This window comes from Haliotis rufescens, unplaced genomic scaffold (genome assembly GCF_023055435.1).
Source record: "Haliotis rufescens isolate VD_foot unplaced genomic scaffold, xgHalRufe1.0.p SCAF_1, whole genome shotgun sequence".
Lineage (NCBI taxonomy): Eukaryota > Metazoa > Mollusca > Gastropoda > Lepetellida > Haliotidae > Haliotis > Haliotis rufescens.
The window spans coordinates 73773626-73794988 of NW_025963779.1; the positions used below are offsets into that span (position 1 = coordinate 73773626).

At 42.2% G+C, this 21363-nt stretch overlaps 1 protein-coding gene across 1 annotated transcript in view; it reads left to right on the forward strand.

Moving 5' to 3' along the window:
• Window positions 1-21363, forward strand: part of LOC124139761 (structural maintenance of chromosomes flexible hinge domain-containing protein 1-like) — an 84838-nt gene that overhangs the window by 22080 nt on the left and 41395 nt on the right. Inside the window, exons 20-34 of the mRNA XM_046507077.2 lie at window positions 85-204; window positions 1560-1704; window positions 2694-2793; window positions 3526-3598; window positions 4725-4861; window positions 6058-6192; window positions 6297-6468; window positions 7408-7475; window positions 11010-11155; window positions 12878-13007; window positions 17376-17456; window positions 18147-18302; window positions 19033-19158; window positions 19592-19671; window positions 20979-21255. Coding sequence (XP_046363033.2) covers window positions 85-204; window positions 1560-1704; window positions 2694-2793; window positions 3526-3598; window positions 4725-4861; window positions 6058-6192; window positions 6297-6468; window positions 7408-7475; window positions 11010-11155; window positions 12878-13007; window positions 17376-17456; window positions 18147-18302; window positions 19033-19158; window positions 19592-19671; window positions 20979-21255 — 1946 coding nt within the window. The remainder of the gene's footprint in view (window positions 1-84; window positions 205-1559; window positions 1705-2693; window positions 2794-3525; window positions 3599-4724; window positions 4862-6057; window positions 6193-6296; window positions 6469-7407; window positions 7476-11009; window positions 11156-12877; window positions 13008-17375; window positions 17457-18146; window positions 18303-19032; window positions 19159-19591; window positions 19672-20978; window positions 21256-21363) is intronic.

Here is a 21363-nt window from a genome sequence, read left to right on the forward strand (position 1 = left end):
TTCATCAGTAACACTGAGACATGTCCCTCCACATCCATCACTAAGACCTGTAGATAGTAATGATCAGTGTGTAACATGTTGCAGAGAATGTGAAGAATCTTGGCCCCCACACACTACAGCTGCAGACAGTTCTCAATGAGAGTGGAGCCACAATGTTTGCAGGGAGGGAGCTTCCTTCATACAAGATCCGCTTTATTGTCACAGGTAGATACTCATATTCAAATGCACAGAAACAGCCTATCGCATAGAGGAGCACCTGCCCATCCGCCAAGATTAAGGAAGTCTGCTGGTCTGGATTCAGAAGGTTTTACTTTCCTGATAAGAATTAGTTAAACCTCAAAGACATGAATTTTTCCAACTGAAAAAGGATGGGGGTTAGTGTGCATTATATTTCATGCTACACATTTTTTAAAGACCATGCCATATTCACACTTCACTATAGGCATAGGCCTGTAGGGAAATAACTCACAGTGTTAACAGCTTCACATAAAAGTGTGATTGATAACATTTAAACGTTTTTAGACATTTTGATTTTTCTGTATGTTAGAGCTAATAGACTAAAACATATTCCTTTACGTTCTTGCTACTGCTGGGACGAGTCCAAATTTATTACCCGGGCGCCCACCCTGCTATTACCTGACCCTACCGGGGTACCCGATGTAAGTCTCAAGAGTTGGGTACAAAATGTCCAATTGGGAATAGTTTGACCGTAGCCCTGGCAAAATGTATTTATAAACACGTTAAAAGCGTTCTGGTCATGCATACACTGAAGTTGACGAAAGTCATTTGTGACTTGTAGTAAACCTTAATTCTAGATAATTTTTGTAATAAAACAATATATCATGTGACTAACCACGGGTCCGGGTAGTCCTGTGGGTACCCAGGTCCTGCTCAGTACCCACCCGACCCGAGTACCCTAGTTACCCGTCCCAGCCCTAGTACTTGCCTTCATATCTAATGTGCAGTGACGTTCCACTGATGATGTCATACAATGTTTTAATGCAGTGATGTCATAGCTTTTAGAACATTGCAGTGCTAGGCTCATTCACATTTGCCGTAAGCAAAACGGAAATTGCTTCCCTTTTTGTTTAGTATTTGACTCATTATTCTGAACGATTTGAAGGTTAGTCTATGATTCTTGCCTTCATATTGTGTTAAATATATCTATGACAGACTCACGATACAAAACAATTCAGGATGTACAGTGAACATAGTGTCTTACCAGCAGACATCTTTATTGGAAAGACTGAGATAGTCCTTCAGTGTTTGTTGGCAATACAATTTAGCATTATAGCAATAATTAACATATTGGCACGTGTTTGAGTTCCTGTCTTGGGCCTATGTTTTTAGTCTGAATGTATTTCACAAATAGTTCACATACAGTTTGGGGATATGTGTAGAAGCTAAATCTTTAGCAAGCAAGCTAAAAGTGTTAGTTGTTTTGACATAGGCCACATCAGACCTACACTCATAGTGGAAAACAGCCCATGCCTTCCATTATTCATACAGCCAATAAGCTATCCTGTACAGCATAATGAGTGAAGTGTACATACTTCTAGAGGCAGAGCCAGAAAGGTTTACTGTGGGCCTGCTGGATGGCCCGTTCAAGGTGGGCGTGCCCTTCCAGATACCGCTCGAGTTCCAGGACAAATACAACCACCCAGCCAAGCCTCCCTCCAAACTCAAGCCGGACTTCACTGCTGCGTAAGTCTGTTAAATGCAAGGTGTATGTATGTTATTTTATGAACAGCAAACACTAAGGATTGAATCATGGAGGGCAGTATCCATGAACTGTGAATCAAGATACACCTGCATTGAACAACATGCACGCACTCCTGTGTGTTGACAAACAAATACTGGTACATTAAAACTGCAAGTACAAGAACGTGTCTAAAACCTCACATAAAAATAGACCATTCTTCAATGTTATGAATTGGCAATGCTTTTGTGGTCAAATGTAAATCTTATGCTTTTAGATAAAACATGGCTTACAGTAGATTTCAAATTGTGCTGACATCACTGTGATGTATACAGTAGATGTTGATTGGTTGTCTTAAGTTTATGTAAGACACATATGACCTAAGCTCTTATAATATCTACAGGTCCTGTGAAATGTTTTTGTATGTAAGCAGTATGTTTTGTATACCAGTCAGTAGACTGCATCAATATTTCAGTGGAGAATTGGTTCCAATTAACCTGTGGTTGTTGTAAGATGACAAAGTTAATTGGAAGTTCTGGGGCGTTGCTCATAATATCAATCACTGTTTTGTGTGGTCGATACTCCATTGTTAACATTGTTATCATTGTTATACTGCTGGAATGTTACTACATGTCGTTCCGGAGAGCGGAAGGTCTGGGGTTGAAGACGTTAAAAGATGGTACTTGTTGTTACCCTGTCTGGCGCTCGGTATTAAGGGGCTAAAACAAGGACTGGTCAGCTCGGAGTCAGTATACTGTGTCTGAGTGGGGTATTCATGTTAAACTGCGGCATGGTATCTCAGTGAGCTAGCACTATAAATCGGCATCAGTCCGGACTAGTACAAGCAGCCACACAAACACACACACGTACAGGCACGTCGCTATATAAGTGCAATAATCTTGGACGCGACGTTAAATCCCATTTCACCTCACCTACTACATGTCGTTAAGCTACAAACAAACAGTGACTGTTGTCATGCTGCTGTTGTTTACAGGGGACTAGAGTTGTCCTACAGTGATGCTCACATCAAGGGGAACAGCATCATCATCCGGGGAGTGGAAGCAAGGGGCACCGTCACAACCAGTGCCGGCAAGGTGAGGAGGGATACACTGACACCAACAATATACTCTTCTCACCTTGTAGCAGGCAGCAGGCCATGAGGGGCTGGTCTCCATGTGCTGATAACCTTAGGCTAGATATTATCAGTGCTGGGTATGAACTCCAGACATTGTCTCTGTGTATTCAGGGTAATCAAAAATTGCTTGATTGATATGTACTAGTCAATATTTAAAAGGGATATTCTGTGTCCAGGTTGGGGGAAATCATGCTGTTGTTTGGAGATATTGTTGTATGAATAGGATGTGATTTAGTTCCATGCCCAAATCACATCCTATTTGTCGGTCCTTCACCAACATCCCGTCAGATTTATCCCCCATCTGTACACTCAGAATATCCCTATCAAATGTTGTGTTGTATAGTTCATGGTAAGATTTGAAGTGCTTGGATCACGCCGGCTATGACCCCTCATGGAGCCTTGCCTGGTCCTCCTTCAACAAATACTCTCTTGGGTAGGATCCTTTGTGTTAGGTATCAAGTGTAATCAACTGATCTCTTGAAATGATTGTTTATGCTCTCATAATGGAGTAGTCTCTTCTTTGAGCAGATAATTCAGATCCACTTGCCCGATTATTAGTAAACTGAAAGGATGCTAACACAACTGGACTGAATGAATGAAGGAAGGTTTGGAAGTTGTGTTGAGGTATTCCTATTTGGGGTGTACTGGCCAGACTACTGATGTGTGGCAATTGTTGCTGTCTGTGTTCCAGAACTTTAATCTGACTGTGAAGATCCCAGGGCTGGAGGAAGATTCACAATCTTTGAAGATACGGCTGTTGCCAGGTACTGTTTCCACACAATCTCTAGCTGCTACGTAGCCAACTGTTTCATATCCTTGTGGTCGAGTGTATACACTACCCTGAGAGGGGAAGGGGTGTGGTTCGTTCATGTCATACCAAAAGACATTATGAGATGGTACTTGTTTCCCTGCCTGGCGCTCGACATTAACAGGCTAAAATTGGTCAGCTCGGAGTCAGTATACTGTGTCTGAGTGGGGTATTCATGTTAAACTGCGGCATGGTATCTCTGGGCTAGCACTATAAAACTGGCATTAGTCCGGACTAGTACAAGCAGCCACACACATACACACATGAGCATGCATGTCACTATATAAGTACAGTCATTTTGGAAGCGACGTTAAACCCCATTTCACCTCACCTCACACACATGTGCTTGCACATCATTATGTAAGTGCAATAATCTTGAACAAGATGTTGAACCCCATTTCCTGTCTCCTCACCTCTTTCTATCCTCATGCCTGACATCACAGAGTAGGACACATGAAAGTTTGCCTTGTCCATTGAGATGGGGGTGCCCCAGGTGGCACAGGTGTCTGAGCTGCATCAACTTGTGGTCTCAACTGACCCTCAAAACTTTAAGCCAAATTTTATTGCAAGAATTTCAGCTGCAGAAATATATTTTCATACCTATTTCAATCTACCCAAGTTATTTGGTTGGCTAAATCTGTTAACATGAATGAAATGGTGTGGCCTCAGTTGTACACCAGGCATATATCTAGACCTGATCAGAGGCCAATGATCGGCCACAAGTCTGCAGCAGATGTCATTAGAATTCCCAAATTTGAATTATAAATTTACCAGTTCATGCAATAACTAGTTATGTGGCTTTACAGAGGTAACCTGTATTTTACTTATAACACGATCAATGAAGAGTAAGAGGTTTTAATGTTAGGTTAATGATATTGTATTGAATACAATCCCATAATACAATGTTAAAATATCTCTGTATTTAAGAAAATAAGAACTTCTAAAACATCCCTGTTTGAATAATAATGATTTTTCTCCTCAAATTGGCCGCCAGGGGCACTTAGTTTTGATTTCTAGCGATATCCCTGTACACTGTACAAGTTGAGTGAGGGGCTGTACCTCCATGTTGGGCAATGTTCCAGGTCCCGCCAACGCACTGGTCGTCACTCCGGAGGATATGCAGGAGATCGAGAACGGCAGCCCTGTGTCCTTCAATGTGGTGGTCCAAGACGTAGCCAATAATGTCACATCTGAAGGGAAGCAGATTATAACATGCAAGGTAAGAAAGACATTCGTCGTTTCTATAGCACACTGGTTTGTCTGGTACAGTCTGGATATACTGCTAGGATTGTGACAGTCTCAACCATTAATGTAGGGCTGGTATTGTTGAGTGCTGTAAATTCCTTCAATACCCTGTCCCTGATCTGCCCCCCATATGCTGTATGATACTATTCTGGGGTAGAGCAGCTTCCAACACAAACAGTCCCAGCTTAGGATTTCGGTGGTTCAATGTGTGACCTGGCTGAGTCTTTGTACGATGGGAGCATTTTATCACTCTATCTGATGCCAATTACAGAGCATAATAGGCCCCTAGTACCCTTGTTTTCAGAGAGAGCTGATTAAAATTAACTTGACCAGGGATCCGTTCCTCAGAACTACCGTAGCACTAAGGTGATCATAACTCCCATACTTTAGCATAGAATTGCAACTGTCGTTGGAACAGGGCTCAGGCTGATGTCTTCTGTTGTTCCCAGGCTGCGTGGAACGTTGCCCATCATGTCAGCAGTTTGTTGGTCACAGACTTCAATTGTCAGAATTATCCTCACTTGCTCGGATGCCTGCCAACCCACTCATTAACTTATTGTTATACTTTGAATAAAGTTCCCCAGCAACCTATGCTTTTCGTAAGAGTTGACAAAATGGACCGTGTAGTCAGGCCTGTGATGTCATCGTATCCCAATTGTGCGATTATTTACAGACTGGAGTCATGTGGCTCAAACAATGTTGAGTGCAGTGTTAACAAAGAAACAAACACTCATGAATGTTGATACAATGGAGACTCCTCAAGGAATTCCACGAATACTCCCTAGTCGTTTGCTTTTCCTAAAATGGGTTTCATGATTACAGTGTCTCTATGGTGTAGTGGATAGAGCCTCTGCCTGAAGAGCGGAAGGTCAATGGTTTGATCCCTGGCCGCGTCATACCAAAAGACTTTAAAAGATGATACTTGTTGTTACCCTGCCTGGTGCATGGCACAAAGAAGGTAAAACAAGGACTTGTCAGCTCAGAGTCAGTATGTTGTCTGAGTAGGGTTTCCATGTTAAACTCTGGCATGTAAAACCCATATTAGTCGGAACTACTACCAGCAGCCATACGCACACACACACACATGCACATTACTATATAAGTGCAATAATCTTGAATGCGAAGTTAGACCCCATTTCGCGTCACCTCACTCTGAGTTACTGTTGACAGTTTTCCGGTGCATCAGGCCTTCCGACGTACACAGCTGACTGCAGCAACAGCAGCAGCTGCACCCTGACTGGCGACGCCCTCACATTGAGGAAGCTTGTCAAGGAGCAGATCATCACAGCCAAAATAGACATTCAGGTGAGGCAGACATGTTAAGTATGAATGTAATGATCTCTTTCGGCTTTGCTTATGAATATTCGTTTGCCCTGGACTCTTACTAAAGTCATATGTGTATTTTCTAGGGCATGAAGAATGTCCAGTCAATCGAGAAGAAAATCCTTGTGAAGCCAAGTTTTCGTGTGACCAGCTTTAACTTGACCTATGGTTCTGAGGCTAACAACAAAGTTACCAGGGTCAGCATACCTAGCTCAGGGGAGATAACTGGTATTGCTGGGCAGCCTATCAAAGATATCTGTGAGTGAGGGGGTATACATGGGTGCTCTGGGTGTTGATATTCTCTTGATTCTGAGTACATTCTACAACTTCATGTGTTATGCATGACTGATGAACAGAGCAGCCACTATGAGACCGGACTGCCTCCGTGGTCTAGTGGTAGAGCGTCCGCCCGGAGAGCGGAAGGTCCGGGGTTCGATCCCTGGCCGCGTCATGCCAAAAGACGTTAAAAGATGGTACTTGTTGTTACTCTGTCTGGCGCTCGGCATAAGGGGCTAAAACAAGGACTGGTCGGCTCGGAGTCAGTATACTGTGTCTGAGTGGGATATTCATGTTAAACTGCGGCATGGTATCTCAGTGAGCTAGCACTATAAATCGGCATCAGTCCGGACTAGTACAAGCAGCCACACAAACACACACACGTACAGGCACGTCGCTATATAAGTGCAATAATCTTGGACGCGACGTTAAACCCCATTTCACCTCACCTCACCCACTAAGAGACTGGTCATTTATTACTGGGAGGTGATGGGTCAGAGGTTTTTTGTGCACTAATGTACAGAAAATAATGACCCTCCTCTTATGCTTGTCATGTTTTTCATTAACCTCTCCATGTCCTTTGGACATTCTTTTCATGACGTTATATTTTTTGGTGACCCTCTTTCCTTCACTTTTTCAGCCTTCATGATCATTTTTTTTTCATGATAAATTAAACTCCTTGATTGTTTTGCTTAATAATGTATTTATGTGTGATTATTTACACATTTATTGACACCCACACTCCTTTATTTACATTTATTGGTACAAATTTTATTGATTAATGGCACTTACAATTGATCATTGCACAGAGATTAGCTTGCATCGATTATAATTACTAACTGTCAGATGACTGGCATGTACCACTGTATCCTGGTTAGCGATCTCCTCCCTGACGGAGAGTGTTCACCCTTTGTTTGCCAGGTTTCAAGCTGTTCGATGAGGGAGGACGTGAAACTACACTCGATGAACAGCTGGCAAGTAAGGTCAAGGTCAGTAGTTGTTGGCCTGAAATAGACCAGCTTTTAGATCTGATGATGTTCTGTCTGAGACCCACATCGGCTCCAGTGTGTGAGTGGTAGGATGTGCTGTTTACTCTAAGTAAATACACTAACTTAACTATAATATGGAAGACATATATATTTTGGATTTACATCAAGTTTTCTTTCTCATCTTTTCATTCCTCATAATTGGATTTGTTATCAGTTCCAAATATCAGGATACATTTGTGGGTTCCCTTAATTGTTTCATATGTATTAACAATTTCATTAATTCACTTGATGAGAAACTGGTCAGGGCTACTGATTATAAGAGTGTGTTGTGTGTCAGGTCAACTAATAATAAGAGTGTATTGTGTGTCAAGTCAACTGATTATAAGAGTGTATTGTGTGTCAAGTCAACTGATAATAAGAGTGTATTGTGTGTCAAGTCAACTGATTATAAGAGTGTATTGTGTGTCAAGTCAACTGATTATAAGAGTGTATTGTGTGTCAAGTCAACTGATAATAAGAGTGTATTGTGTGTCAAGTCAACTGATAATAATAGTGTATTGTGTGTCAAGTCAACTGATTATAAGAGTGTATTGTGTGTCAAGTCAACTAATAATAAGAGTGTATTGTGTGTCAAGTCAATTGATAATAAGAGTGTTGTGTGTCAGGTCAACTGATAATAAGAGTGTATTGTGTGTCAAGTCAACTGATAATAAGAGTGTATTGTGTGTCAAGTCAACTGATAATAAGAGTGTATTGTGTGTCAAGTCAACTGATAATAAGAGTGTATTGTGTGTCAAGTCAACTGATTATAAGAGTGTATTGTGTGTCAAGTCAACTGATTATAAGAGTGTATTGTGTGTCAAATCAACTGATAATAAGAGTGTATTGTGTGTCAAGTCAACTGATAATAATAGTGTATTGTGTGTCAAGTCAACTGATTATAAGAGTGTATTGTGTGTCAAGTCAACTAATAATAAGAGTGTATTGTGTGTCAAGTCAATTGATAATAAGAGTGTTGTGTGTCAGGTCAACTGATAATAAGAGTGTATTGTGTGTCAAGTCAACTGATAATAAGAGTGTATTGTGTGTCAAGTCAACTGATAATAAGAGTGTATTGTGTGTCAAGTCAACTGATAATAAGAGTGTATTGTGTGTCAAGTCAACTGATAATAAGAGTGTATTGTGTGTCAAGTCAACTGATAATAAGAGTGTGTTGTGTGTCAGGTCAACTGATAATAAGAGTGTATTGTGTGTCAAGTCAACTGATAATAAGAGTGTGTTGTGTGTCAGGTCAACTGATAATAAGAGTGTGTTGTGTGTCAAGTCAACTGATAATAAGAGTGTATTGTGTGTCAGGTCAACTGATAATAAGAGTGTGTTGTGTGTCAGATCAACTGATTATAAGAGTGTATTGTGTGTCAGGTCAACTGATAATAAGAGTGTATTGTGTGTCAGGTCAACTGATAATAAGAGTGTGTTGTGTGTCAGGTCAACTGATTATAAGAGTGTATTGTGTGTCAAGTCAACTGATAATAAGAGTGTATTGTGTGTCAAGTCAACTGATAATAAGAGTGTATTGTGTGTCAGGTCAACTGATAATAAGAGTGTGTTGTGTGTCAGGTCAACTGATTATAAGAGTGTATTGTGTGTCAAGTCAACTGATTATAAGAGTGTATTGTGTGTCAAGTCAACTGATTATAAGAGTGTATTGTGTGTCAAGTCAACTGATTATAAGAGTGTATTGTGTGTCAAGTCAACTGATAATAAGAGTGTATTGTGTGTCAAGTCAACTGATAATAAGAGTGTATTGTGTGTCAAGTCAACTGATTATAAGAGTGTATTGTGTGTCAAGTCAACTAATAATAAGAGTGTATTGTGTGTCAAGTCAACTGATAATAAGAGTGTATTGTGTGTCAAGTCAACTGATAATAAGAGTGTGTTGTGTGTCAGGTCATCTGATAATAAGAGTGTATTGTGTGTCAGGTCAACTGATAATAAGAGTGTGTTGTGTGTCAGGTCAACTGATAATAAGAGTGTATTGTGTGTCAGGTCAACTGATTATCAGAGTGTGTTGTGTGTCAGGTCAACTGATTATAAGAGTGTGTTGTGTGTCAGGTCAACTGATAATAAGAGTGTGTTGTGTGTCAGGTCAACTGATAATAAGAGTGTGTTGTGTGTCAGGTCAACTGATAATAAGAGTGTATTGTGTGTCAGGTCAACTGATAATAAGAGTGTATTGTGTGTCAGGTCAACTGATAATAAGAGTGTATTGTGTGTCAGGTCAACTGATAATAAGGGTGTATTGTGTGTCAGGTCAACTGATTATCAGAGTGTGTTGTGTGTCAGGTCAACTGATTATAAGAGTGTGTTGTGTGTCAGGTCAACTGATTATCAGAGTGTGTTGTGTGTCAGGTCAACTGATTATAAGAGTGTGTTGTGTGTCAGGTCAACTGATAATAAGAGTGTGTTGTGTGTCAAGTCAACTGATAATCAGAGTGTGTTGTGTGTCAGGGCTACTGATAATAAGAGTGTGTTGTGTGTCAGGTCAACTGATAATAAGAGTGTATTGTGTGTCAGGTCAACTGATAATAAGAGTGTGTTGTGTGTCAGGTCAACTGATAATAAGAGTGTGTTGTGTGTCAGGTCAACTGATAATAAGAGTGTGTTGTGTGTCAGGTCAACTGATAATAAGAGTGTGTTGTGTGTCAGGGCTACTGATAATAAGAGTGTGTTGTGTGTCAGGTCAACTGATAATAAGAGTGTGTTGTGTGTCAGGTCAACTGATAATAAGAGTGTGTTGTGTGTCAGGTCAACTGATAATAAGAGTGTGTTGTGTGTCAGGTCAACTGATTATGAGAGTGTATTGTGTGTCTAGTCAACTGATAATAAGAGTGTGTTGTGTGTCAGGTCAACTGATAATAAGAGTGTATTGTGTGTCAGGTCAACTGATTATCAGAGTGTGTTGTGTGTCAGGTCAACTGATAATAAGAGTGTGTTGTGTGTCAGGGCTACTGATAATAAGAGTGTGTTGTGTGTCAGGTCAACTGATAATAAGAGTGTGTTGTGTGTCAGGTCAACTGATAATAAGAGTGTGTTGTGTGTCAGGTCAACTGATAATAAGAGTGTGTTGTGTGTCAGGTCAACTGATTATAAGAGTGTATTGTGTGTCTAGTCAACTGATAATAAGAGTGTATTGTGTGTCAGGTCAACTGATAATAAGAGTGTATTGTGTGTCAGGTCAACTGATTATCAGAGTGTGTTGTGTGTCAGGTCAACTGATTATAAGAGTGTGTTGTGTGTCAGGTCAACTGATAATAAGAGTGTGTTGTGTGTCAGGTCAACTGATAATAAGAGTGTGTTGTGTGTCAGGTCAACTGATAATAAGAGTGTGTTGTGTGTCAGGTCAACTGATAATAAGGGTGTGTTGTGTGTCAGGTCAACTGATTATAAGTGTATTGTGTGTCAAGTCAACTGATTATATGAGGGTGTGCTGTCTCTTAGATCAACTGATTGTAAGTGTGTGTTGTGTATCAGGTCAACTGGGTGCCGAAGGTGTCAAGAGAGGTGATTCTCCAGGGAAAGCTGCCAGACATCAAGATCCCCAACTCTGTCAGCGAGTCCAAGTACTGTCACGTCAACCTGCTCCAGGGGCCGGGGGTAGAGTTCACCTTCACCGTCAGGTCAGTTGTATTCAGTGTTAGGACCTGGCCTAGACTGGGCGTCCACCACTCTTTTGATTTGTCTAAAGAGGCAACTTAACCACATATTGTTGACTCGGTCTCATTGTACCTTGATTTATGGAATGCTGCTCATAATATATGCTACTTACTTGTCCAGCCAAATCTTGAAGCTGTTTTTTGCTGACTGTGGTTCAGGTATGTGTGTCAGGGTAACACCGGCCTCTATAGACATGTTGATGTTGTAGGAGTGTCTCCGCTCACAGCTCAAGTGTGTGTGTCAGGGTAACACCGGCCTCTATAGACATGTTGATGTTGTAGGTGTGTCTCCGCTCACAGCTCAAGTGTGTGTGTCAGGGTAACACCGGCCTCTATAGACATGTTGATGTTGTAGGAGTGTCTCCGCTCACAGCTCAAGTGTGTGTGTCAGGGTAACACCGGCCTCTATAGACATGTTGATGTTGTAGGTGTGTCTCCGCTCACAGCTCAAGGGTGTGTGTCAGGGTAACACCGGCCTCTATAGACATGTTGATGTTGTTGGTGTGTCTCCGCTCACAGCTCAAGGGTGTGTGTGTGTCAGGTTAACACCGTCCTCTATAGACATGTTGATGTTGTAGGTGTGTCTCCTCTCACAGCTCAAGGGTGTGTGTGTGTCAGGGTAACACCGGCCTCTATAGACATGTTGATGTTGTAGGTGTGTCTTTGCTCACAGCTCAAGTGTGTGTGTCAGGGTAACACCGGCCTCTATAGACATGTTGATGTTGTAGGTGTGTCTCCGCTCACAGCTCAAGTGTGTGTGTCAGAGTAACACCAGCCTCTATAGACATGTTGATGTTGTAGGTGTGTCTCCACTCACAGCTCAAGTGTGTGTGTCAGGGTAACACCGGCCTCTATAGACATGTTGATGTTGTTGGTGTGTCTCCACTCACAGCTCAAGTGTGTGTGTCAGAGTAACACCGGCCTCTATAGACATGTTGATGTTGTTGGTGTGTCTCCACTCACAGCTCAAGTGTGTGTGTCAGGGTAACACTGGCCTCTATGGACATGTTGATGTTGTAGGTGTGTCTCCGCTCACAGCTCAAGGGTGTGTGTGTGTCAGGGTAACACCGGCCTCTATAGACATGTTGATGTTGTAGGTGTGTCCCCGGTCCCCCCTCACAGCTCAAGTGTGTGTCAGGGTAACACAGGCCCCTATAGACATGTTGATGTTGTAGGTGTGTCTCCGCTCACAGCTCAAGTGTGTGTGTCAGGGTAACACCGGCCTCTATAGACATGTTGATGTTGTAGGTGTGTCTCCGCTCACAGCTCAAGTGTGTGTGTCAGGGTAACACCGGCCTCTATAGACATGTTGATGTTGTAGGTGTGTCTCCGCTCACAGCTCAAGTGTGTGTGTCAGGGTAACACAGGCCTCTATAGACATGTTGATGTTGTAGGTGTGTCTCCGCTCACAGCTCAAGTGTGTGTGTCAGGGTAACACCGGCCTCTATAGACATGTTGATGTTGTAGGAGTGTCTCCGCTCACAGCTCAAGTGTGTGTGTCAGGGTAACACCGGCCTCTATAGACATGTTGATGTTGTAGGTGTGTCTCCGCTCACAGCTCAAGTGTGTGTGTCAGGGTAACACAGGCCTCTATAGACATGTTGATGTTGTAGGTGTGTCTCCACTCACAGCTCAAGTGTGTGTGTCAGGGTAACACAGGCCCCTATAGACATGTTGATGTTGTAGGTGTGTCCCCGGTCCCCCCTCACAGCTCAAGTGTGTGTGTCAGGGTACCAAGGCTCTCCAGGTTGGCCAAGAACTGGACCAACCCATCCTGGTCACTATCAAGGACAAGCATGGAAACACCATCAATGATGTGAGTACTGAGATTTGCTCATGCTGGTATATGTGAACTCTGTACTCATGTACTTTGGGTTCTGTTGAAAGTCAGGAGTTGGCTGTAAAATATGAAAATGTACACATTAGCAAAACTAAATGTTTTTAAGTTTCTTTACTCGTTCTGTGATGCTTTTGAGAAGTATGTAACTCAACAGTCCTCATTTACTTGAAGATTTCAAATGTGCTGATGTTTAGTGAGGCTGATGATGCACAGGGGTATTGGTACTATTATTATGGCTGAAGACATGAAACTGATGGATAACTACTTCTGTATTGTTTGTAACAACGTTTCAGGGCTACTTCTTGCCCATTCATCAGATGAATACTGAGTAGGTGTAGTGAGTTAATGTTTACTCACACGCAAAAGAAACGCAAGTCGAGTATGCAGTATACATGTTATTTATTTTCAACAGTAAAGACAAGAAATACTAATAGGGCAAGATTGACAAAAATTTGACTGAAGACCGTTTAATGGATTAAAAGGCAGATGACATAATTGTTTTTTTCAAATGTTAAGGGTTTACACAGTTTGGGGTCAATACCCAAAATGTCAGTCAATACCTGGTGTGACCACCATTAGCATTGATCACTGCCACACATCTCCTGTACATTGAGTGGATCAGACAATTTGTGAAGGCCATAGGGATCCTCCTGCACACATCCAGAGCAGCTGTGCGTAGTTCATCGGCAGTTGCAGGGACCGGGCACACATTGTGCGGACGCCTTTGAACCTCATCCCACAAGTGTTCGATGGGGTTCAGATCAGGGCTGAGGGCTGGCCACGGTAGAACACGGATGTTGTGTTGTTGCAGAAAGGCCATGGTAGCTCTGGCAACATAGGGACGAGCGTTGTCCTGCTGGAAAATGTGTTGTTGATGTTGTGCAAAAAATGGAACAACGTGTGGTCTGATCACTTGGTCGATATACCGCTGAGCAGTGACGCCGTGTCCCCGACCTTGACCAACATTCAGAAAGCACATGGGTCCAAGTCTCGCATTAAGTCCAATCCCTGCCCATATCATGACGCTAGGTCCACCCCATGGATCCCTTTCCACAAAGTTTCTGTCAGTGAAACGCCACCAAATTCTGACTCTTCCGTCTGCATAGGAGATACAAAAGCGACTTTCATCAGAGAAGATGACACGCCTCCACTCACGAAGACGCCAATTGCGATGACCCTGTGCCCACTGAAGTCGTGCTTGCCAATGCCGTGGTTGGAGAACAGGACAGGGTGCTGGTCGGCGACATCTGAGGTTGCTGGAACGGAGACGTCGTATCACAGTGTCCCGGCTAATGTGTCGATTATGTGTTCCTTTGGTCTGTCGAGCACTTTCACTTGCAGTTAGGAACGGATGTCGCTTGTGTTGACAGGTAATCTGCCAATCTTGTCGAGGTGTGGTGACCCTAGGACGGTCATCTGTGGTCTGTGTAGCATTGTATCGATGCAGGAGACGGTAAATTGTGGTTATGTTAACATTGAAATGATGGGCAACATCTTGGACAGACTCTCCAGCTTCCAAACGTCTGATAGCCTGGTTTCTCTGAATTTGAGTTAGGCGTGGCATTGTTGACCAAGGAGTGGTAGGTCCAAGAATCGGCCACAGTTTTATACCCACTACAGTTCGTGACAGTTCGTGCATTTTCGATTCCGCAAGAAATGGGTGCATGCTACCAACATATTCATTGAAATGGTGCGTTTTGGGCCATTCGTCTTTTATGTTGCGTTTTTACTCGGGGCTTCCAAAATGCAACCAAAAATATTGATAACACCATCAGGCATTTCTACATGCTAAAACTCGTATCAATTTATGCTTCCGTGTTTGTTACCTATTTGCTTAAAAACACTTGCGTTTCTTTTGCATGTGAGTATACATACATGCTGATTACTGATCGGTATTGGCCTGACTTTCCTATTGGCAGTTATTACAATAATGATTCATCTATTATGTACTACAATATATTGCATAATTCTTTTTCATCTATTGTTTGTTATGGACCTATCAACTTCATAGTAGTCTGCCATTTTGTTGGATGTTTGCTATTGTCACAATAGATGTGTAATAGATGCATAATAAATGGGAATCTGGTCACAAAAAATGTCACTTTTTCGATCACAGGAATCGATTGCTAATTTCTGAATTTCTTAAAAAATTTTACCTTTCCTATCTCACACTATGCATTTCTTCCTTTCTGTTTCGATCTTGGTTTGGAACATGTGGAAACGCCCTAAAACAGAGTTTCCAGCTTCTAAACCATTTCACCTGAACATCCCTTGCATCAACGAAGTCACCACCCAAAGAAACGGGTCATGCACTTCAATCCCGTGCGACCTGATCTAAGAGGTTTGATTACCTGACACCCCATGCCACATCATTGTCTTTCTCATTCCAACATTCTGGCAGTATCCCATTGGCAGGAGATCTCCGGGCGTTGCACCTCATAATCCAGTCGGACAAACTCTCAGTCATCTGGTTGCAACAAAATGGCCTCCATCTAGTCATCGCACCTTCTCTATGGCGTTTTACGATCACAAATGGAAAGCCTTTGAGGGATATTGTTGTGGCTGTGACATCACTTCTGTAATCACTGCTTATCCACAACAGGTTGCCGAATATTTCCAGCATCTCTGGTCTACCATGACTGGCACGAAGATTTCCAAGGTTGCAGAACTCCAAGCTCTCATCTGCTCTTACAAGCTTGCTGACCAATTGTCCCGGTTTTGCTCACCTACTTGGAACCTGAATGTCATCCTGTGTCACCCAACTAGAAAGATCTGGAGCATGTCACCCTGGCTCTAGCAACAGCTGCTGGATTCGGTGAGATTCATGCTCTTGACGTCAGTAAAGTCAGGTTTGAGAGGCACAATCATGGCAAGGTTCATTTGGGTCTGCTGGGGCTTCATTTGTAAAGAATCAACTTCCGGATCAACCAGACAGGCTGTTCATCCCATTCCTGGCATCCATCTTAAATTTGGAGGAACGTGAAGACATCTCCTTCCGTCATAGTATGGCGTATGTACCTCAAGGCTTTGGCGACGTGCTGGCGTTCAGGGAAGGGACTCTTCATCATGTTATCCACAGTGGCCAACTCAGAAGTCTCTCGTCCCAGGGTCTTCTTCTGGTTACGCTCGACGATCCTGTGAGCTTACACCTGTGCCGGCTTGCCTACCCCTACAACATCTAATCCCCATGAGACGAGAGCTGTTGCCTCAATGATGGTACTGCACAGTAACTGCACTGGTTGCCATCATGGAGGGCTGCTTTTGGAAGTCTGACATAGTCTTTGCTTCCCATAACATATGGGACATATCCGTCACTGATGTTCAAGGCCTCCACTAATTTGGTCCGTTGGTGTTTGCACAACAGTTAACGACAGCTCATCGACACAGATAGAAGATACACATACCTGCTGCCACAGACTCATACTTCGTATCCTGCACATACTGAATATATGTTGGAACCCCATTCCTTTGTTTATTATTGGTACCACTAGGGTTCCCAGACTGAGTACCAATTGGAGGGTGACACCACTCGTCTGTAGAGGCTTTGGTCTTCAAGGGAGTTGCCACAAGCCGCGGTGTTTCGGAGGTGTCCCAAACCTTTACCTGCTCGGCTCTGCCTTTAGCATGTGATGTCTTAGTACTGGTTTGATCAAATAGTGGTATGCTGGTAATTGCACACGTCTAATGGTGATATGTTTACACAAGGTAGGATTAATGTACAAAGATAACAATATGATGAGGAAGCCAACAGGATTAACAGGAGAGAAGAAAGTCAAGTGCAGTGTGAAAGGCTGGGTGTGTACATTATTCCTACCTTGTTCAAATATGCATACTCAGTATTCTCCTGATGATAGACGATGGTAAATAAGTTGTTATCCACAAGTTTCATGTCTTCAGCCATTATAACAGCAGACCAGTGAAGACACGGGGTGGAATAGGTCTTCAGCAACCAATGCTTGCCGTAAAAGGCGAACTATTGGGATCCAGTGGTCAGGCTCGCTGATTTGGTTGATGCATGTCATCGTATCCCAATTGCGTAGATTGATACTCATGCTGTCAATCACTGGATTGTCTGGTCCAGACTTGCTTATTTACAAACTGCCATCATATAGCTGGAATATTGCTGAGTATGGCATTAAACAACAAACAAACAAACATTATAACAGTTCCGGTTTTAATAGATGAAGGGGAAAGAAGTAACCGTGAAACGTCATAACAAACAATACAGAATTTGTCATCCATTCTTTCGTGACTTTATGTTCTTCCAACTTCTATATATTATTTAAAGTCTTTATTATGATGCCTTTCAATGAAGCTGTGGTAAATTATGATGCAATATTTCAGCTGCCGCCATCAACAGCTCGTGAGATCAAGGTTTCTGGGGCGTTATTGAACGCTGACAGCATCCGAGTGTCATCACAGCAGGTTTGTGTATTTAATGATGAACTATCATGTATTAGTACCTGTGACCATACACTTGGAACATCCATTATCCCCTGATTATGTACAGCAGGAACTATCTTGTGGAACCTTTTTTCTTTCGAATATCTCAGTATCTGTAATTGAGCATCATCAACGACTGTCTATTTCATCCAGTCATAGTCACAGTGACTTTCACAATCACTATAGTGGGTAACTTTAGCCTTCCTTTCCACCCGTGAAGATCCGGGGTAGAATAGGTCTTCAACAACCCCTGCTTGCCCTAAGAGGCGACTATGCTTATCGTAAGAGGAGACTAACGGGATCGGGTGATCAGGCTTGCTGACTTGTTTGAAGCATGTCATGGTATCCCAATTGCGTAGATTAATGCTCATGATGTCAATCTCTGGATTGTCTGGTCCAAACTTGCTTATTTACAGACCGCCGTCATATAGCTGGAATATTGTGTGAGAGCTGCGTTAAACAACAAACAAACAAAACAAATTCTTATCACTTTTCAGAAGTCTTTATATTTTCTTAATAGAGAATAGAGAATAATTAATAAGATGCACAATTAAGCAGAGGATTGTCAACGTAACATCATTGGTGTAATAGACTAGACTGATATATGTGTATTTTTGTGCTATATATTTTTAGCAATTGTACCATGTCAAGTTTACTGTGTCTGTGTTCCAGAAAAACTTTGTAGTTCATGGAGTGAGGTTTGACAAGGCTGGTGTGGGAACACAGGAGCTGGAGGTCACCTGGAATGGCCTCAAAGACTATGTGCGGCTCGAGGTCGCTGCAGGACCCCCAGCCCAGCTGGAGCTGATTGGCTGGACACTGGAGCAGGTCAGTGTCGCCCCAACATCCTGTGTGCTTGTCAGTATCTTTTCTCAGCCAGATTAGGCTTCTGGGGCACTCTTGCTCACTGTAACGGAGCACGCTTGCTTGCTGTAACGGAGCACTATTGCTTGCTGTAATGGAGCACTCTGTTTTGCTATAATGGAGCACTCTTGCTTGCTGTAACGGAGCACTCTTGCTTGTTGTAATGGAGCACTCTTGCTTGCTGTAACGGAGCACTCTTGCTTGTTGTAATGGAGCACTCTTGCTTGCTGTAATGGAGCACTCTTGCTTGCTGTAATGGAGCACTCTTGTTTGCTGTAACGAAGCATTCTTGCTTGCTGTAACGGAGCACTCTTACTTGCTGTAACGGAGCACTCGTGTTTGCTTTAACGGAGCACTCATGCTTGCTGTAATGGAGCACTCATGCTTGCTGTAACGGAGCACTCTTGCTTGCTGTTAAGGAGCATTCTTGCATGCTGTAACGGAGCACTCTTGCTTGCTGTAACAGAGCACTTGTGTTTGCTGTAACGGAGCTCTCTTGCTTGCTGTAACAGAGCACTTCAAAGGTTTTGAGACATCACCCCTCACGCACTTTAACAATTTTGACTTCCTCTAAGAGATAATTTTAGTCCTTTGCATATAATGTAATAAAATGTAGTACACATTCACACATATAAAATCTTTTTTCAGATTCATCGTTTCCTCCATTTGATGAAATGTCTCTGTTGTATTGCAGGCTGTGGCTGTGTACAATGACAGCAAGCTGCCCCATTCACTCAAAGTACAGCTTTTGGATGAGGCAGGGAATCCATCAAAAACTGCAGATATAAAAATACAGATCGCTAAGGATCCCAAAATAAAGGTAAGGAGGCTTACTTACGTCAGTTGCTGACAGATGTCATTATGAGGCATTGAGAAGCTGCAGGATCAGTGGATTGGTCATAGAGATAGTAGTATATGTATCTAAACATCACATTAAAAGCCTTCATTGTTACTGTGAGAGTGGTCCCAATTTGTATTATCATGGTACCATATGTGTAACCACACTTTCTATATATTTTCATTATTAACGCAAACATTTTGAAGTTTGGGTATTTTCCACAAAACAAAGTATTTGCGTGTTTTTTACCCTTGCCAGCGTACAATTAATTTTTTGCATATTTCTGAACAAACTATTCATTTTATGAAGTTTCCTCTCCAGCTTTGAAATCAAACAGATGCTCCAATAGGTAATCGTTATGCAGTAGAACATTATTTTATCCTGATGTTACACCACACGTGTTGTGTTCCTCCAGCTGATACCAGCACCGCAGCCTCTGAAGACAAATGCTCAGGGTATTACTGATTTTGGGCTGCTCACAGTCAGTGCCACAAGGTAAGAAGTGAGATGGGTCATCACCAGTAGCCATTCTGGGTAATGAAAAGTATGATATCCACATATCCCCTCCCGCAGTTGTCATTTCAAAACTCTAAGTAATAGAAAGAGAAATGGCTAATTGTCTGTCATAGGAACATGTCCAATAGCTTTCATAACAATTTCAAACGGCTTTTTTGTAACTTTGAGATCTGACACTTCAAGTGCTGCAACAATATAAGTTGTAGCAGGGTCACGAGGGTTACATGGGGTTTTATGCGTCCAGCGTTAGGTTTCAAACCACTCCCCTCCAGCTCATGGTATAAAACCTAACATGGGACGCATAAAATCCCCTGTACCCCTCGTGATCCTGCTGCAATGAATTTATCTTACTAGCATGTTTTAATGTGACATTGAAAAAGAATTACCGTATTCGACTTAATAAGCACCCCACTCTAATAAGCGCCCATGGCGACATTTGCTAAGATATTGGCTAGTGAACAATCCCAACTAGCACCCCTTCCAATTGATAAATGTACTCAAGACTTATTTATTCGCGTATAATGCACTCTCGTGTGTTATATGCACCCTTAATTATGGGCAATTAAATTCTGGAAAAATATATCTGTCGAAAACATAAGCATTTCAGGCTGTCAGCATAAACCACGAAATTTATCTTTCAACTCAGTTTTTTCACCAAAATAACAATCCAATAAGAGCCCCCTATTTCTAATTTTGAAAGCGCCCTGGGCGCTTATTACGTCGAATACGGTAACACAAATTCAAAAATTGATAGAATACAGCTGTTTGATAGTGCGGAGGTTTGATAGTGCGGAGGTTAACTTGTTCTATGTCATGTGTCTTCCATTGACTCGGGGAAAAGCGTGCGGATTTTAGTTTGAAGCGTGGTATAAGGGATTTATTCTGCCTCTCAGAAATTCACATGCAGACTGTATTGCTCATGGCAGGGTTTATGAAATTTATTCCCCCGCTGAGAAATGTATTACACAGTATTTTATCAAGATCACGTGGACCAATCAGATCTCATCATTCTGACATGGAGATATGATAATGAGTTGTATTTGCCCTTCTCACATTTATATTTTGGGAATTGTTTTGATTTCCTTTTCTATATCATAGCTGGAAAGTCTATGACTTTGTAAGCTAGAAGGTACTGAGTTCTGTCTGTTCAATGTGGGTTTGAATGTCCTGCATGTAAAACTAACCCAGTACTCAGTCACTCATGTTGGTACTAGTTTATTATTTATGGTGTGCAGCAATTGTTCATGGAGACAAAAAATATTGGTGCTGAATTTGTATAATTTTAGAGGTGTGTATGACATTCAACCGAAAGCATTCTACAACAAGTCTGTGATATCAGGACCAAAAATAAAGCTGAACGTGCAGTCCGATCCCACGCGGCCTGTGGAGCTGCAGGTGGACTACAGCAAGAATGCAGCCTTTGTAGCAGGCGACATCTTCCCAGAGTTCTCAGTGAAGGTCATGGCTGAAGATGACAGTGTAATGGCGACTGCCAACCCAACACATCTCAGCATGAAGTTGTGGAAGTGTGACTCTGCCAATCAGAATATGCCCCCCTCAAGGGTGAGATTTATTGTGTGGTAACACTTTCTATGTTTTTCCTTATTTCAGAATCAACCAACTTGAGCCAAGAACACATGTACAGAAAATAATATGAAATCTTAGATGGAT